This window comes from Acanthamoeba castellanii, assembly GCF_000313135.1.
Source record: "Acanthamoeba castellanii str. Neff unplaced genomic scaffold scf7180000084685, whole genome shotgun sequence".
Taxonomy (NCBI): domain Eukaryota; phylum Discosea; order Longamoebia; family Acanthamoebidae; genus Acanthamoeba; species Acanthamoeba castellanii.
In genome coordinates, this window is record NW_004457675.1 from 61,795 (window position 1) to 78,665 (window position 16,871).

At 56.1% G+C, this 16,871-nt stretch overlaps 6 protein-coding genes and 2 pseudogenes across 6 annotated transcripts; 4 read left to right on the plus strand and 4 right to left on the minus strand.

Moving 5' to 3' along the window:
* Positions 1-16: 16 nt before the first annotated feature.
* On the plus strand, positions 17-1,413 carry ACA1_376240 (ubiquitin interaction motif domain containing protein; the record flags this gene model as incomplete). Its single annotated transcript, XM_004353640.1, has 5 exons — positions 17-111; positions 194-305; positions 415-801; positions 894-1,082; positions 1,156-1,413. 5 exons carry the CDS (start codon positions 17-19, stop codon positions 1,411-1,413), a joined length of 1,041 nt encoding a protein of 346 aa, XP_004353692.1.
* A 334-nt stretch (positions 1,414-1,747) lies between these two features.
* ACA1_376250 (PHD finger protein) lies at positions 1,748-2,160 on the minus strand (the record flags this gene model as incomplete). Its single annotated transcript, XM_004353641.1, has 2 exons — positions 1,748-1,837; positions 1,918-2,160. The coding sequence occupies 2 exons, from the start codon at positions 2,158-2,160 to the stop codon at positions 1,748-1,750; spliced, it is 333 nt and encodes a 110-aa protein (XP_004353693.1).
* Positions 2,161-3,097: 937 nt separating this feature from the next.
* ACA1_376260 (uncharacterized protein) lies at positions 3,098-4,530 on the plus strand (the record flags this gene model as incomplete). Its single annotated transcript, XM_004353642.1, has 4 exons — positions 3,098-3,667; positions 3,741-3,968; positions 4,111-4,273; positions 4,376-4,530. 4 exons carry the CDS (start codon positions 3,098-3,100, stop codon positions 4,528-4,530), a joined length of 1,116 nt encoding a protein of 371 aa, XP_004353694.1.
* Positions 4,531-5,075: 545 nt separating this feature from the next.
* Positions 5,076-8,294, plus strand: ACA1_376270 (Phospho2-dehydro-3-deoxyheptonate aldolase; the record flags this gene model as incomplete). Its single annotated transcript, XM_004353643.1, is given in 15 exon segments — positions 5,076-5,282; positions 5,408-5,526; positions 5,619-5,759; positions 5,909-5,963; positions 6,037-6,116; positions 6,300-6,473; positions 6,552-6,663; positions 6,730-6,831; positions 6,950-7,106; positions 7,238-7,367; positions 7,607-7,662; positions 7,673-7,853; positions 7,947-8,053; positions 8,151-8,204; positions 8,272-8,294. 15 exon segments carry the CDS (start codon positions 5,076-5,078, stop codon positions 8,292-8,294), a joined length of 1,698 nt encoding a protein of 565 aa, XP_004353695.1.
* Positions 8,295-8,638: 344 nt separating this feature from the next.
* On the minus strand, positions 8,639-9,166 carry ACA1_376280 (annotated as a pseudogene).
* A 130-nt stretch (positions 9,167-9,296) lies between these two features.
* On the minus strand, positions 9,297-10,204 carry ACA1_376290 (uncharacterized protein; the record flags this gene model as incomplete). The annotated part of the gene is made up of 2 exons (XM_004353644.1): positions 9,297-9,972; positions 10,077-10,204. 2 exons carry the CDS (start codon positions 10,202-10,204, stop codon positions 9,297-9,299), a joined length of 804 nt encoding a protein of 267 aa, XP_004353696.1.
* Positions 10,205-10,317: 113 nt separating this feature from the next.
* On the plus strand, positions 10,318-12,099 carry ACA1_376300 (pyridoxal kinase; the record flags this gene model as incomplete). Its single annotated transcript, XM_004353645.1, has 6 exons — positions 10,318-10,498; positions 10,768-10,847; positions 10,959-11,088; positions 11,219-11,339; positions 11,491-11,734; positions 11,845-12,099. The coding sequence occupies 6 exons, from the start codon at positions 10,318-10,320 to the stop codon at positions 12,097-12,099; spliced, it is 1,011 nt and encodes a 336-aa protein (XP_004353697.1).
* A 4,486-nt stretch (positions 12,100-16,585) lies between these two features.
* ACA1_376310 overlaps positions 16,586-16,871 on the minus strand; it is a 700-nt pseudogene continuing 414 nt past the window's right edge.

A 16,871-nucleotide genomic window follows, 5' to 3' on the forward strand; every position in this document is an offset into this window, starting at 1 on the left:
CTACTTCCCCTCGCGGATGGAGGCACAGATCGACGCGGTGAACGTCGTGATGGGATGGAAGTTTCAATCCAATCCAGAAAACACCGTGGGCGTGCTCAAAATGGCTAAGGGGTACGTACTTATCCATCCATCGCCATGTGGCACTGCGATCGCTCGGCAGCCAAGGCTCATAATCGAATCTGCCACTTCACAGACCCGAGGTCTTGGTGACCCCTGGCCCTGACATCGGCAAGGTCCTGACCGCCCTGCACTCAGTGCAGGTTCAAGGCAAGATTGACCTCATGACTAGCGTGCAAGTAGCACAGGTACCCCCTCCCATCTTTCCCTCTTAGGTTATATATATTCTCGCCCTCAGTCGTTCAGCTGCGCTGCATGATTGCCGCCCTGTATTCACACTCTGGGCCATGCACACAGTTGGCGCTGAAGCACAGGCAGAACAAGAACCAGCACCAGAGGATGATTCTCTTCATCGGCAGCCCTGCCCAGGCCGACACCGCCGCGCTCACCAAGCTGGGCCAGGCCCTCAAGAAGAACAACGTCGCCGTCGACGTCATCAGCTTCGGCGAGGTCGAGGAGAACCGAGAGAAGCTGGAGGCCTTCGTGAAGGCGGTCAACAGCAACGACAACAGCAACCTCGTCGTGGTCGAGCCCGGCACCCGCACCCTCACCGAGGCCATTCGTGCCTCGCCGCTCTCCGGCAGAGCGCCCGCGCCCGCTGGCGCCGAGGGCGGAGCTGCCGGCGGCGAGGGTGGTGAGGACTTCTTCGGCATTGACCCTAACGAGGACCCCGAACTTGCCATGGTGCGTACCTCCGTCGCGTCGTGCGGTCATTGTTGGGCGACCGAAAACTGATGGTTTCCCCTCACCGTCATCGTCGTCTCTCTCTTGCGCAGGCCATTCGCGCTTCGTTGGAGGAGGAGAAGCGTCGCCGCGAGCGAGAGCAGAAGGACGGCGGCGAGGGTGCCGAAGGCGCAGCGCCCACGCAGGAGGCCGTCATGACCGACGCCGGCGGCGTCGACGACGATGAAGAGGCCATGCTCGCCGAGGCCATCGCCCTCTCCATGGCCTCCCAGTCCACCCCCGTGCGCCCCCCAACATTTCGCTTTTCGTTCTCCGTGTGGGAGACTGACTGGCGTTCGTTCTTTCTACTCCCAGGCTCCCGCGGCCGAGGCCGAGAAGCCGGCCGCCGCCAAGCCGGAGACCACGACCACCACTCCCGCGCCCGCTGCGGCGCCCGCTGGTGCGGCGCCGGCGGGCGGCGAGGTGACCGACCCGCAGTTCCTCAACGACGTGCTCGGGTCCCTGCCCGGCGTGGACCTCGCGGATCCCCAGATCCAGGAGATCCTCGCCTCGATGAAGGCCCAGCAGGAGCAGGAGAAGAAGGACGAGAAGAAGGACGAGGGCGGCAAGTAAAGGCGAACGGGAGGCGTGAAGAAGAAGAAGACGAACGACGAAAAAGAGGAGGAAGAGGAAGAGGGGCGGATGCCTTTGTGAATAGATGAACCACCCCAACCCTGCCGCGTTCTCAGTCGTATCGTACACAGCACAACACACGCACACGCACACAACACACGCAGCTCCCACCCAACACCACACGCAGTTACACATGCGGAGCGGTCGCCCGTCTTTATTCTGATAGTGAACGTGTGCGGCCTTGAGAGAGCAGGAAGGAAGACAACATCGCATCGGAGAAGCTGAAGCGTACGTTGTGGCCTTCTTCGGTTGTGTTCCGTTACTCGAGCGACGCTCAGCGCTTCTTGAAGCCGTACTTCTTTCGCTCGTAGAACAGATCTGTCTTGGAGCTGCCCAGGTTCACAATCTTCGGACACCCTTCCCTCTGCACAGCGTCAAAAACGAAGATCAGACCAATCAGACCCCTGAAGGCCGAGCAAGATTTTGTTTGGGGGGGGGGCGCACATCTTTCTCGAGGATCGTGCACTCTTTGCAGTAGTACGCATCAGAAATGCCAGGGGCACCGCAGATTACGCAGCGTCCTTGGAACGATCCGTAGTTACATTCATCACAAACTCGCACGAGCGTGCATGGTCGCACGTAGCTGTCGCAGATTACGCATTTACCATCGCATTTCTCGCACAGGCGCCCAATCGCGATTCCGGGTTGCTTTCGGCAGAAGATGAGATCAGGATGATGCTTTGCCATGATTGTGTGTAGATTACAAGATAATGTGCCTAAAATCTGCCGGCAGCGATCTTCTTTGCTTTCGAAAAGAAAAAGCTCAAAATTTGCGCAACTTACGGCAAACACAAAGCGAAAAGTAGTGGCGGAAAAAGGTGCGGTGTGTTTTGCACACAGGAACGTCACTTTGTGGCGCACCACAGTTGCGTTCACCCTCCAGTCCAGTTCAGCAACATGAAGGAAAAGAAGAAGGCCACCAACACCTGCATTACACTGGAGAAGACATGCTGTTTGAATTACACCAGTGAGGCCGAGATGGAAGGAGAGCAGTCCATATCACACAAACCATGACTGTTTTGATGAGCTTGGGCCAGTGGATGGAGGCTAAGACAACACTGCTGACCGGGCTGAAGCCAAAGCTCAAGCGCCACACCATAGCGCACTCAGAGTGAGAGGGGAATGGAAACAAGAAAAGCAGAGAGAAGAAGAAGAAATGCAAGTGAAATGTAAATGAAAAAGGCCGTGTGGTTTGACTTCTGCACAGCAACACAGAAGCCTTCCGAGGGTCACTTCGGTCTGGCGCCAAAGCGTGTTCCAGCGCTCGGACCTTTTCATCTTCTTCTTCACTCCTCCTCCCTTCAGCTCTTCCTCTCCCCCCATCACGAGGCAGGCCAATTCTGGTTTCCTCCGCCACGACAGCACTTTTGGCAAAAAATCATCCGAAGATAATCGAACCATCATGGCAGGGGCAATGCCAACGGGCGGCATTCCAGCCAACAAAGGACCATCGATTAGGGAGCTAATTGAAGCCTCGATTGAGAAGAACAAATCAAAGAGCTTTAGGGCCTGGGATGAGCCTGAAGTGGTCGATCTATCGCAGATGACTGCCGAAGAGAGGGAGGAGCGACGGCGACAGCGTGCTGTGGGAAGAGCTTATCGCGCGGCAGAGCGGCGGGCGAAGATGCGCGAGGCCATCACGACCATTTCCCTCCTCATGATCGGCATTTACGCTCTCGGGGTGATGCTCATCGAGCTCTCCTTCATTCTCGTGCCCCTCGTGTTCTCGCGCTTCCTCGTCTTCATCTTCGCGCCTCTCATCAAAGCGCTCTCGGTGCGACGTGGCCGCGATGGCCAAGAGACCGGCATTCCGCGCTGGGCTGCCGTCCTGGTGTGCCTTCTCGTCATCTTCCTCTTCCTCGCCATTTTGATCCTCATCATCGGCTTCACCATCGAGTCCATCGTCAGCGATGCCCACACCTACGTGGAAGAGTTCAATCACGCCTTCCGCGGCATCTTCCAGTTCGCCGAGAAGTTCGGCTACACGCGCGAGGAGATCTACGAGCTCCTGCCCCACATCAACGTGGGCGAGCTTGCTCTCGAGATCCTGCAAAGCCTGTTCGATCTCATCCCCCAAATCATCCTCGTCCTGCTCATCGTTGTCTACATGCTGCTCGACATCGAACTCTCGCTCGACCAGAAGAAGTCCAAGCTCGAGGACATGATCGACGTTCAGATCCGTTCCTACATCATCGTACATGCCCTCCCCGCCTCCTAGTCGTATCATGTACCACGCTCACACACGACACACACACGTCACACACCAGATCCACGGCATCGTGTCGCTGATCGTGGGAGCGGGCACGGCGGTGATTCTGTTCGTGTTCAATATCGATCTGGTCCTCTTCTTCGGCCTCATCACGTTCGTCCTCAACTTTATCCCCAACGTGGGTTCCTTCGTGGCCACCATCCTCCCGCTCCCCTTCGTCATCCTCAACCCGCACTTTGCCGTGTGGAAGTTCTTCGCCGTCGGTTTCTGCCTCTGCGCTCTCCACGTACGCCCGTCCCTTACCTGCACGTGCGGCAGTCTGTGTGTCGTGTGTCGTGTGTCGTGTGTCGTGTGTCGTGTGTGTTGTGTTGCCCGTTGTACTGACGGTGTGTTCATGATTTATTATTTTGCAGTTCGTCGTCGGTCAGGTGATCGAGCCCCAGATCCTGGGTGACCACATGGAGGTGCCGCCCATCACCGTCATCATCTGTCTGCTCTTCTGGGCCTCCGTGTGGGGCATCGTGGGCGCCATCCTCTCCGTGCCGCTGACCACCTCCATAAAGGTCTATCTAGAAAATATAGACCATCCAGGTACGCACGCCTCACGTTGCTGCTGCTGCTGCTACTACGCCTAGGCTCACCGTGTGTCGTGTCGTGTGTCTTGTCGTGCGTGTCGCGTCGTGTGAATAACAGCGACACAAGCGTTAGCGGGGATGATAGTGGGCAATTTTGGGTTCTTCGACACGTCGAAGGATGTGCACGAAGACGACTTTACCGATTCGGAGGACGAGGGCGACCACTACGACGAGCGCGAGGACGAAAGGATCCCCATCCTCGCCAAGCACTAGTATGTATGTGCGCGCGTGCCAGCCACCTCCCATTCCGCCTTCCTCGTCTGTCCTCTTCGTCTTCTTCATCCCCAGCTCAGCCACATTCATCTCCGCCATACCTCTTCCCCGTTGTAATTAACACCGCAAACGTGATCCAGAACCACCGCCACCAAGGCAGTGTTTACCATCATGTTGCAGACCATGTCGTGTTGTTGGCGTCTGTTCGAAGCTAACGGCGTTACTTTTTCGACTTGACTTTCCGTAACTCCTCTCATCGGATTTCAGCGAACGCAGGCGGAGTGCACCGATTCGCCCCTGGGACCACTGCTCGCCCGCCAGTCGCCCCTCGAGTCTCCCAGCTCGGGGCGGGGCGACTTTGCGGGGCTGAGCGGTGCGAAAATTGGGATTCGACGTTTCGCCTCCGGTAAAAAAAGAAAAGCGGCCGAAGCGCTAGTCAATCTTTGTGTCGTTTGCTGCGCAGAGATCGGAGGAGCGTCAGAGAGAGAGAGAAGCGAAGGGAGGAAAAGAAGGGGACCACCACACAGAACTAAAAGATAGCATAGATGGAGGCAAAGGAGGGACAGACGTGGACGCCGGAGAGCTGGAAGGCGCTGCCCATCAAGCAGCAGCCCGAATATGAGGACAACGAGGCCCTCGCCAAGGCGCTGGCCAAGGTGCAGAAGCTGCCTCCGATCGTCCATCAGATGGAGATCGAGAAATTGAAAACCTATCTCGCACAAGCCTGTGAGGGCAAGATGTTCCTCCTTCAGGTACCCATCATCTCTCGCCAATTTCATTTTCCATTTATCTTTTTAGATTTTGATTTTATTTGTTTTTGTTTTTGAATTAAAATATAATAATTAAAATATAATAATTCAATTTATTTTGCGGGCAGGGAGGAGATTGCGCGGAGAGGTTCGACGAGTGCTGCCAGGAGACGATCGAAAAGAAGTTCAAGATCCTCCTGCAGATGTCGCTCATCATTATCTGGGAGTCGCGCGTGCCCGTCGTGCGGTACTTCTTCTTCTTCGTCTTCGTCTTCTTGAGTGATCGCCTTCCTTCCTTCTCACCGCACGCACCGCACGCACCGCACACACACGACACAGAATCGCACGCATGGCCGGTCAGTTTGCCAAGCCGCGCACGTCCAACTGGGAGACGACGCCCGACGGGCAGCGGGTGGCCTCCTACAAGGGCGACAGCATCAACGGCTTCGACATCAGCGAGCGCAAGCCCGACCCCGACCGGTGCGTCCGTGCCGTCCTCGCCTCACCCGAAACCCATCCAATCCTCACCCTGTGTCGTGTGTGTCGTGTGTGTCGTGTGTGTCGTGTGTGTCGTGTGTGTCGTGTGTGTCGTGTGTGTCGTGTGTGTCGTGTGCGTGTCGTGTCATCAGATTGGTGCAAGCGTATTTCCACTCGGTGGCGACTGCGAACTACCTGCGCGCGATGGTACGGCTGCCAGCGTTCCACCTGCGCTCAAAATGGGGGCTCGAACGATGAACACTCGGTTTTCTGTGCGCAGATCACGGGCGGCGTGTCGGATCTGCACTCGGCGCCCGAGTGGAATCTCGACAATGTCCTCCGACCGGAGACCAAGGAGAAGTACAAGGGCGTCGTCGAAAAGATCCTCGACGGCCTGAGTACGCACAAACCGCACGCACACGCCGCACACACGACACGCCGCACACGCGCACGCGCACGCGACACGACACACGACGAAGAAACGTGAGCTGATGCCCTGGTGTTACCTGGTCCAGACTTTTATCAGGCGATCCACGCCGACAGCGAGTCGCTCCGCGGGGTGTACCTGTTCTCGTCGCACGAGGGCCTGATCCTGGACTACGAGGCCGCGCTGACCAAGCTGGTGAAGGACTCGCACTACAACCTGGGCGCCCACTTCCTGTGGATCGGCGACAGAACGCGCCAAATCGACGGCGCCCACATCGAATACTTCCGCGGGTACCGACACGACCAACGACACGACACGACACGCATGACAATCGCACATTCTCAACATTCCTCTTCTCTGTGGCTTAGGATCGCCAACCCGATCGGCGTCAAGGTCGGCCCTTCCACCGCGGACGAGGAGCTCGTGAGGCTCATCCAGATCCTCAACCCCAACAAGGCAAGCCTTTCCCGCTTGTGTCGCGTGTCGCGTGTTGTCGTGCGTGCCGTGCGTTGTGTGTCGTGTCGTCTAACGCTTCGCTGGGTGCAGGAACCGGGCAAGCTCACGCTGATTACCAGGTACGGCATCGATAACGTGGAGCAAAAGCTGCCCGGCCACATCAAGGCCGCCCAGAGCACCGGCATCCCTGTCGTACGGCGCGCCCCAATCGTCATCATCATCGGGCGACTCAAGCGCTAACATAGATTGTTGTTGTGTGTGTGCGTGTGTGTGTGTGCGTGTGTCGTGTGTGGGGTGTTGGGTGCGATAGTTGTGGGTGTCGGATCCTTGTCATGGCAACACTGAGTCCACCAGCGACGGTATCAAGTTCCGCAACATCGAGAAGGTGATGGGCGAGATGGTCAAGGTCTTCCGCATCCACACCGAGAACGGCAGCCGATTGGGCGGCGTTCACCTCGAACTCACCGGTACCCGTACCCGGCCACTTTCCACTCCACTTTAAATCGCACCTCACTCCATTGCCGCACGCACCGCACACGCACACGCCGCACGTATCCCGCAGGCGACGACGTTACCGAGTGCACGGGTGGCTCTGCAGGACTCAACCCGACCAACCTGTCCACCAACTACCAGAGCTTCTGCGACCCGCGCCTCAACTACACGCAGAGCCTCGACATGGCCTTCTGCATCGCCAGCGAGGTGAAGAACAGCCGCACAAGCGCCAAACAGTTCGTGGCGAGCCAATAAACACTTTTTAAAGATATTATTTGTAATTTGGAAACGCGTTTTGTTTCGTAGTTTCGTTTCGTTGTTTTTTTGGTGATGTTGTGTTTTATTATTATTTCCATGCGTGTAGCGCGACACTGCCCCTCTCCTCGCGGCATTGGGTCGCAGTGGGTAGGGGGCGCTGTGCATGCCTCTAGGGGGCTTCGTGGAGTGCACCACCATCACCACCATGGTGCGGCAGGGCCTGCCACAACCACTCCGTCGAGCTCTTCCACAACCGCTCCGGACCGAGTGGCGGTCACAGCAGCCGCCCCTCCTCGTGAGTACTTCTACTGGGTCGACCTACGCGGGCACCTGTACTGCATCGACAAGGATGCCACCACCCTCCCGCGCCAGAACGACCCGGCCTTCCTGCGAGACGGCCGCTTTCTCAACTTCTTCTGGCGCCAGCTGCAGCTCAACACCCCGACCAGCCCAGGCCGGGCAAGGTACTCATTACCCATTTTAATAATTCCTTTATTCTATTTATAATGAATATAAAAAATAGACATATTTATATGTGTGTCGGTGCACGTGGCCAGGCATGGGGCGGTCTATCCGTACGTGTCGCCTTGCGGGCGGGAGCTCAACTACGTGCGCGCAGCGGATCGGCCGATCGCCTTCCACAGCCTGCAGACGCTTCCCTCAGGTGACACGCCGTGACCACGACACGCTCCGTAACACGCGCCACACACCCACACACCGCGCACGCGCTCACTCGTTGCTTTTGTTTTTCTGATCTCCAGGAGAATCCGTATTGCTTTATGCGCACGACTTGAGCGTCCCTTTCGACCCCGCAGGTGCGTGACTCTCTTACAACACACGTCTCTCCTGTCCCTTGGTGTGCCTGCGCCTCGCTCACTTCAGCTCCCGCCGATCGCCGAACGTGACGCGATGCAATGCTACAAAAGAGCTGTGTATGAGGGACAACGGACGTCTCTACCATCCTTCGCCGGTACGCCCACTTTGTGTGTTGCCCACTGTCTGGAGGTGGAGGGCTGATTGATGAACGATCGTCGTAGGTCGGGCTGGGTCTACTGCGCTCCGCCTTGGCCTCGGAGCTGAGCGGCTGCATCGAGGGAGACGAAGAGGAGGAGGAGGAGGACCGATTCGTCTTCGGCTGGCGCGGCCGCAGGACCCCCATTCGCCGCATCGTCGATGACGACCACACCACCATCGACGCGGACCACCAATAGCAACTCCAGCTTTATGTATTCGTTCATAGTCTCACTCGCTACAAGCTGCAGGCCTCCATCCAGGGCCATCTGCACCGACCCTCGTGGTACAGCTGGATCACTCTGTCGACCGCGTCGTCGTCGCTCTGGTTGGCCGCCTCGATCAACCAGGCCGCGGCTTGGGCATCATCGCGTTCCACCCCTCGGCCCTCGGCGTAGCACGCGCCCAGGCGGGTCTGCGCGGCGGCGAGGCCCTGGGCGGCGGCCGCGCGCCACCACCGCACGGCCTCCTGTTCGCTCTGGGCCTCCACGCCACGGCCTGTCGCGTACAGGTGGCCCAGACCGAGCTGGGCGACGGCGAGGCCCTGCTCGGCGGCCCGGCGCAGCTGGTCGCGCATCAGGCCCAGGCGCTCGAGCGCGTCGTGGTGGCCCAGCCGGACCGCTTGGCACAGGAGCTCCACGGCCGCCTTGTTGAGTGCGTCTGTCCCGCGACCGCTGTCATCGTCGGCGATCAACGACAATGCCTCGCGGTACGCAATGGCCGCCGCAGCGTTCTGTTGTGGGTCCTTCTTCGTTGACGCGTCCATTGACTCTACAGCCCAGGAAGAGGCCGCAGTGTTGTGCCCCCACACTTCAGTGAAGAGAGGAATGCACCCGCTTGGCCCCATAAGCCCCGGCGCACCTCTTTTTTTTTTTTTTCCCGAAGTAGAAGAAGACTCAGGTCTGCTTCTTCTTTGGGTTCGCCCTCTTCTTGCCCACGTGAGGTGCGGCGCCGGTGGCGCGCGGGTTCGGGTTGAGAAGGGCGCGCACGCCGCGAGCCAGGGCGAAGGCGACTACGATGACGCCGGCACCGACCAGGTTGAACGCGGCGTGGCCCCGCAGGTCCATGTCGCGCTGGAAGGCGTAGGGCCACTGGCCGCCGTTGAGCCGCACCAGCGCAAAGGTCCAGACCAGGTAGAGCAGCCCGAAGGCCAGCACCAGGGCCAGCTCGGCCGCGGCGCTGCGGTTGCGGTGCGCCCGGCGGCACACGACGGCCTCGAGCCACATGAGCAGCATCACGGCGCCGTGCTGGAAGTAGTTGAGGTCCTGCGGGTAGTAGTGCTGGACGCTACGCGGCAAGATGAGCTCCTGGTCGTAGAAGAAGAGGCCCCAGAACATGAGCCCCACGAGCGACGTGAACACGAAGAGGAGCACGAAGAGGTAGTCATTGAGCGCATTCAGGCGCTTGGCCGTCGAGCTCGACGTCGGCTCGGGGTTCTTCTTTCGCGCCTTGGCTGATGATGAAGGTGGTGGTGTTGGAGTAGTGGCGATCAGGTGGTAGAGGTCGTAGACGACCAGGAAGGTGAAGTAGCCCGCCAGCGCCGTGTGCGTCAGCTGCGTCAGGAAGGCATACCTGTGTGTGCACCCGTGTGCGTGCGCACACCCCACACAACACAGGGAACGCGGGGTGGGTGGTGACCCTACAGAGAGCAAGGGGGGGGGTAGGTTGGCACGTACCGGCCGCCAAAGGCGAGGGTGTTGGCGTGGGGACTGCCGAAGAGCTGCTCAGCGCGCCACAGGAAGTAGGCACAGGCTGCCCAGGCGGCCAAGTGCCACAGCAGCGTCGTGGCGCTTGCCCTCTGCATTGGAGTTATTTTTTACCAATTTTCTTTTTTCTTTTTTTAATTGTTCCACATTTCTATCATTTTATTTTATTCATCCTTTTTTGATTATCTTGTTTTGCTCTCGAGAGGCATCGATGCAGACGACACGGGAGGTGGACTCGGGCGTGGAGGTGCTGGAGATCGAAGCGCGGGTGCTTTCGATCCAGTCGCATGTGGTGGCGGGCTATGTGGGCAACAGGAGTGCAGTGTTTCCGCTCCAACTCCTGGGCATCGAGACCGATGCCATCAACACGTGCCAGTTCTCCAACCACACCGGTACTGCTTACCACGACGTGTTATGGCTGCAGCCTCGTCTCTCCTCTCCCTTCTTTCTTCATCAGTGTTCACTTTCCCGATTTCCGATTTTACCGATTTTCTGGAATTTGCTTTGTAAAATAATTAAATAAAATAAATCAAAAGGTAAAATTATCCTGCACTTCGTATTATAGCCATTAATATGCTAATAATCTTTATATAATAATCTTTGATTTAATCATCATTTATAATTTGTCATGCTTACTCTACTCCTTGGCAACCACCATCAGGCTACCCGTCGTGGGAGGGCGAGCGGCTCACCGGCGAGCAGCTCTCTCGGCTGATGGAGGTCGCGTCTCTTCTCTTCCGCGTGTGCGGTGATGTGCGGTCGGGCGTGTGCGATCGCGTGCGTGCGTGTGCGATGCGTGTGTGCGTGTTTTCCCACATACACTCATCGTGCGGATTGCCATCATCAACGCAGGGGATGGAGCGCAACGGACTGGCGGGCCACACACATATATTGACGGGCTACGCCGGCCGCGCAGACCTCCTGCACGCCCTGGAGCGAGTCGTGCAGACCACCACCCGCCACCGCCCCGACGCCGTCTACCGTAACCCCGTGCCCCCGTCCACTCGCCTTTCGCCTTTCCATTCCTTCACTCACTTTTCTTTCTTTTCTTTTCTTTTGCCGTGTGCGGTGTTGTGCGTGTGCGTGTGCGTGTGCGTGTGCGCGCTACAAAGTGTGCGATCCGGTGATGGGCGACAACGGAAAGCTGTACGTGGCGGAGGAAGTGGTGGGCATCTACGCCGATGTACTGGTTCCACTGGCCCACATCGTCACGCCCAACCACTTCGAAGCCGAGTACGCACACAACCCTGATCACGCGACACGCACAGTTGGCTGACCGCAGACACGACACGACACGACACGACACGACACGACACGACACGACACGACACGACACGACACGACCAACGACACGACCAACGACACGACCAACGACACGACACAGGCTCCTGGCTGGTATGAAGATCACCAATGAGACCGAGGCGGTTGAGGCGATGGAGAAGCTGCACAGCAAGGGCGTGCGCGCGGTGGTGATCACCAGCACCGACCTGTACGGCGTGCCCGGCGAGCTGGCCCTCCTGGCCTCCCACAAGCTGGCCCACGCCGACGGTGGCCCGGCCCGTCGTTTCCGCATCCGCATGCCCGCCCTCGAGGGCTACTTCACCGGCACCGGCGATCTCTTCGCTGCCGTACGCACCGTGACACGCACACGACACACACCACACGACACACACCACACGACACACACGACACACGGGGACTTGACTTTGCGTGTGCGTGTGCGACGTGGTGTGGGCAGTTGCTGCTGGCGTGGCACATCAGGCACCCGGACGACTTTGTGCTGGCCTGCGAGAAGGCGGTGTGCGGCACGCACGCGGTGCTGCGGGAGACGATCCAGTACTACGCCCGACGCGCCGCCGCTGCCGCCGCCGGGGGCAGCTCGACTGCAGTCGCGCCGGAGAAGGCGGGCACCTACCCGGAACTCAAGATCATCCCCAGCAAGGGCCTCATCGAACACCCGCCCCTCCTCTTCCGCGCCGAAGACATCAAATAAACGCCAGCACGCGCCCACCAACGATGACGGGGCGACCCTTTATTCTTTTTTCATTATTCTTTTTTCATTTCGTAAAAAAAACAGGAAGGAGGAAGAGGATGAAAGAAAGAAAAAAAAAGAATAAATAACAAGCAAGATGGTGGAGCTAACGTGGCTTTGGGATGGCCATGTTCTTCTTGGGGTCCATTACAGGGGATTGGCTCGTTTCCTCCCAGTTTAGGCTCACCATTGGCAGGGAAGAAGAAGACGCTCCAGCAACAGGCAGTGGCAGGAAGCTCCTGCCACCTGAAGTCATCCCATCTGTAACAACTTGACCTAGCAGCCCACCACTGTGCTTGCCAACATGCTTGCTGCCTGCAATGAAAAGAACAGTGATCCCACTCATCCCTCACTTCCTCTCTACCTCTCCTCTATTCTGCCCACTACTATTTCTTTCAATCTATTCCATTACTTTTGTACTGTGGGGCTCTCATGAGCAGCAGGTGAATGTGATAAGGGCATGATCAGTGACTTCCTCCTACAGGCTGATAAACATTTTTATTTTATTTCCTGTGGTGCATGGATGGAAAAAGCCAGGTTTGGCAATTCTGGTTTTCCAGAACTGGGTGAAGAGCAGTCCACTGACCATACACTGGGACAACCTTAAACGCCTGTGGTGCCTAAGAGCGCCTAGATGCGCAAAGTTGCCCCACAGCACAACTCCATCCTGCATGCTGTCAGCTACTGGTTGTTTTTCAACCACCACATCCTAAAAAATGCTCACATACACACCAAGTTCAAAGATGCACCTTGAGGTCAATGCCTTCTGCCTGCTGGAACAAAGAGCACAGCCCTCCTTTTGTGCCAACAGAGGGACAAGTCTGGCAAGACTGCCAAGTGCAATACCAATGACATACTGGCTGAGAAATGTGAACGGAAAATGTGTGGAAAATGCAAGAAAAGACCTTAAAAATGCACATATTTCGGCGAAATTGCAATCCGACGCGCGTCGGGTGGGAAATCTGTACATAAAAAGGGATTCTGCCTTTGTCATTCCTTCTTCAATAGCATCCTCCACTTCTGTACATTTTCTGAAAATGATACCCAAGCTTTCCTTGATTTGTACACCAACCTCATGAAAAACAGCAAAATGGTGGCCTTTTTTGTACAGATAGTTGATTTTTGTGCTAAGCAAAAAGGGTCACTGACCCTTTTTCATGAACACTTGGTTCCAATGTGTTCAATGTTCCACATTGAATTCATCCAGCATGTGCCCAGGTGCTTGGCAAAAGGTGGCATCATCAACCTTGAACAGCATGGCCCACAGGTGATCCATGAAGGGGGAAGCACCTGGACACATCAAGCCTGTGTCACTCTGTCCAAAATCACTCTTGTGTCAGAGTGATGCAGGCAAGCAAGTTGGCAAAATGAGCAAACTTGAGTCTCATGAGCTGGCAGCCAGCTGCACCAAAAAACAAGCAATGTAAGTCCAATTCCTGTGCCAAGTATGCCATACCAGATGGCCACACACACCAAGTATGCCACAGCAAGTACACCACTTGGCACTGAGTATGCCATGCTGAGTACACAAACTGGGCCAAATAGGCACAAATTCCAATAATTGCTTGCCACATATGCTGCACATCAAGTATCCCATGCCAATAATGGTTCAAGAGAGGGAGCACAGAGCACTCATGCTCACACTGCAGTTGGACAACTCACACAGCACATTGGCAGTCAGTTGAGAAGCCAGCTGCACTTGCCACCAAGGACAACAGAGGCAAGCCAAAGCAACAGCCAGCACACCACATCCACTCACACTGCCACTGCCTCACAACAACACTCCCTGCCACCTCACCCACATGTGACATCAGGTGCCAAGAAGAGCAACAGCCTCTCACTCCCACAACTGCACTCAACCCACAGCAACAAGTCCAGCATGCTGCCCCCATTCATGCCAACTGCTCTCCCAAGTGCACCAGTCTCAGGCGCCAAAGCTGCCCCCTTCCCCAAGCCCAGGTGGTACAAGGCCCACTGACAGGGAGGGCATCAGCCCTTTCAGGGCACACTCACCATGAGGTGGATCACCAATCACCCATGTGTGCAGGCCAGCAGTGCACTTCACACACCATGGCACATGCTTTCTCCATGGCACACTACTTGCATGCAATCTTGACCACAACCAAACCACAAGATTCATGCAGCAATGAAAACTGTGTGCAAGCACCAGTACTGACATAGAGCACAGCCAGGGATCATGGTGGTAAAAAGACCATGGTGTCCACCCACCCTGTTGGTGGGCCAAAGGTGGCAAACAACACCTGTTAGTTTCACCTTTCATGCACCTTGGTGGATGGAAGGTGGAGAGTGAAAATGGTCACCACTAGCCCATCACACAGAGATGAAAAAAGACAATTTCTCCACATATGTACACCTTTATACAGTAAAATACAACACAATTAAGTACATACACCTGCACCTGCAGCCACTCCCATTTTGGCCACAGAATTTTCTTTCTTTTTCTCTGCGTTTTTCTCGGCAGATTATTCACAGGCCAACAGGAAAACTACCAGAAAGGGCCTTGGAAACGCAGGTGCGCCTTGATGGAGTGACACTTCGCCTCTGGTGTGGGTAAAATTCCTAGCTAGCCACCACCTAAAACGTCCTGGAAACTCAACAGAATGTTGGTAATTGGCCCAACATTCCATTATGGAATTAATATACAATAAAAAAATAACACCTGTCTTCACCCTTCTTGTTCATGTAGCAGCTGACCAGACAAGAAAGAGGCAGAGTTTTCTTCTCTGCTGTGTTGTGACAACTCAAGTACTTTCAGGTGATGGAGTGCAAGGAGGCCACAGAAGCCACTCCCTTGCCTCCCATTCTGTCCAAGCTGTGACTACACAAGTGTGCATTCCACCCAAATTGGATGGACAAAGAGAAGAGGAAACTCTGCTGTTGGGCCTGCCAGCCCTTGGTCAAGCCATGCATGAAGCAGTGTGGGAAGCCATGTGCCAACCCTTGGCCCTGGACCCTAGACATCAATGTACCACCCTCCCCCCTCTCTTTCCTTCCACTCCTCCTTCACTAAGTGATGTTGGGCATCCCACACATGGTTCCCACCTGGACAGGCCCTCAAGCCAGCCACCCACCAGAGCTATAAGGCAAAGGTGGAGAGCACAACACATGCAACTGTCCAAGCCACAGCCTGTCAAGCTGGCATCAAGGGGGAAGATCCTGGCATTGGCAAGGCCACCACCAACACCAACACACCTCACAGCAGGCTGTTTCAGGGATGATGAATCATTCCTCCACATGGGCCATGGCAAGGAAGGCATCATCATTGGAGAGGACCCAACTACACATCAGAGCTTCTACAAAATTCTGCCTGTAAAACCAAGGAGAAGGAGGAGAAGGAAGAGGAGGAAGGTGACAACAACAACAATGATGACAACAACAACAACAACAATGATGGTGTCTGACTGTAATGCTGGCATCTCTGGTGAGGGGCAGGAAGGACCTGGGTAGCTCAATTGGCAGAGCACCACATCTCATCAAAGCACAGAGGTTGGGAGTTCACCTCTCCTCCTGGCCCTTCTGTTTTGTTGCTTGCATGAAGCTGAGCAATCAACCCTCCAATTAAACCTCAAAGAGAAGGCATGGTTGTATGAATGCAGAAGTGATAGGTCACCAGCTAGTCAGTTCATGGTGATGGTGGCCAGAGTCAGAGTTGCAGAAGAGTAGCCCACCTGTTTATTGCCTCATGTGGAATCACTAATCAACTGATGGCTTGTGCTTCAGTGGAAATGTAGCATTGGGAAGTGCAGATGTTAACACATCACCAGCAGTGGTGTTGCTCTGTTTCCATTTTGTGGCCTGAAAGCAGAGGTGCGCCAACATACCCAAAGATGATGATGACGCAGGAGCTCTACCCATCAGTTGATCAGCACTGGCATGTCAAGGATATAGGTGAGAGCGCTACTGATGTTGCTCAAGGAGGTCAAGACTCATGGCACCGACCGCGGCGAGCCAGCTTCTGCACCACAGGCGATGGAACTCGGTCCACTTCTCAGACAAAGCAACAAAACAGAAGGGCCAGGAGGAGAGTTGAACTCCCAACCTCCGCGATTAGATGTGATGCGGCACTCTGCCAGTTGAGCTACCCGGGTCCTTCCTGCCTCTGTCACCATTGCCCACCACCGTGATCCTCATCTCACTGAACATGTGTCCCAACTGAAATTCAGAATCCGCGAACCCCTATTTTTCCGCCTGTGGTTGGCCAATTTTATTATTATTATTATTATTATTTGTGCGCTACAACCAGTTTCCACCCAACCCCTTCATCCTTTGGGTCATAGTAGTGGTGGTGTTGCATTGAAGGAGGACCTGCAAAGTTTGTACACAAAATAGGAAAGCAGAAGATGGTGATGCAAGGAAGATGAAGAGGGAGAGGAGAGGAGAAAGAAGGTGAACGACGATGATAGGGGGAGAGGGAAGGGTAAGGTGCTCAGTAGGCGGGCGGGCCGTGGTGGGCGTAGTGGGCGCCACCTCCCATGCCGCCGCCGCCACCCATTGCTCCACCCATTGCTCCGCCGCCACCCATTGCTCCGCCCATCCCGCCGCCGCCTCTGCCCTGGGACTTGAAGGAGACCTGCAGGGTCTTGTTGGGCGTGATCTGGTAGCCGTTGAGGGCCATAATGGCTTGCTGCGCGTCCTCCATCTTCATGAAGTTGACGAACCCCATAACCCTGTAGCGTGTGAGTGTGTGCGTGTGCGGTCGAGTGCGTGTCGTG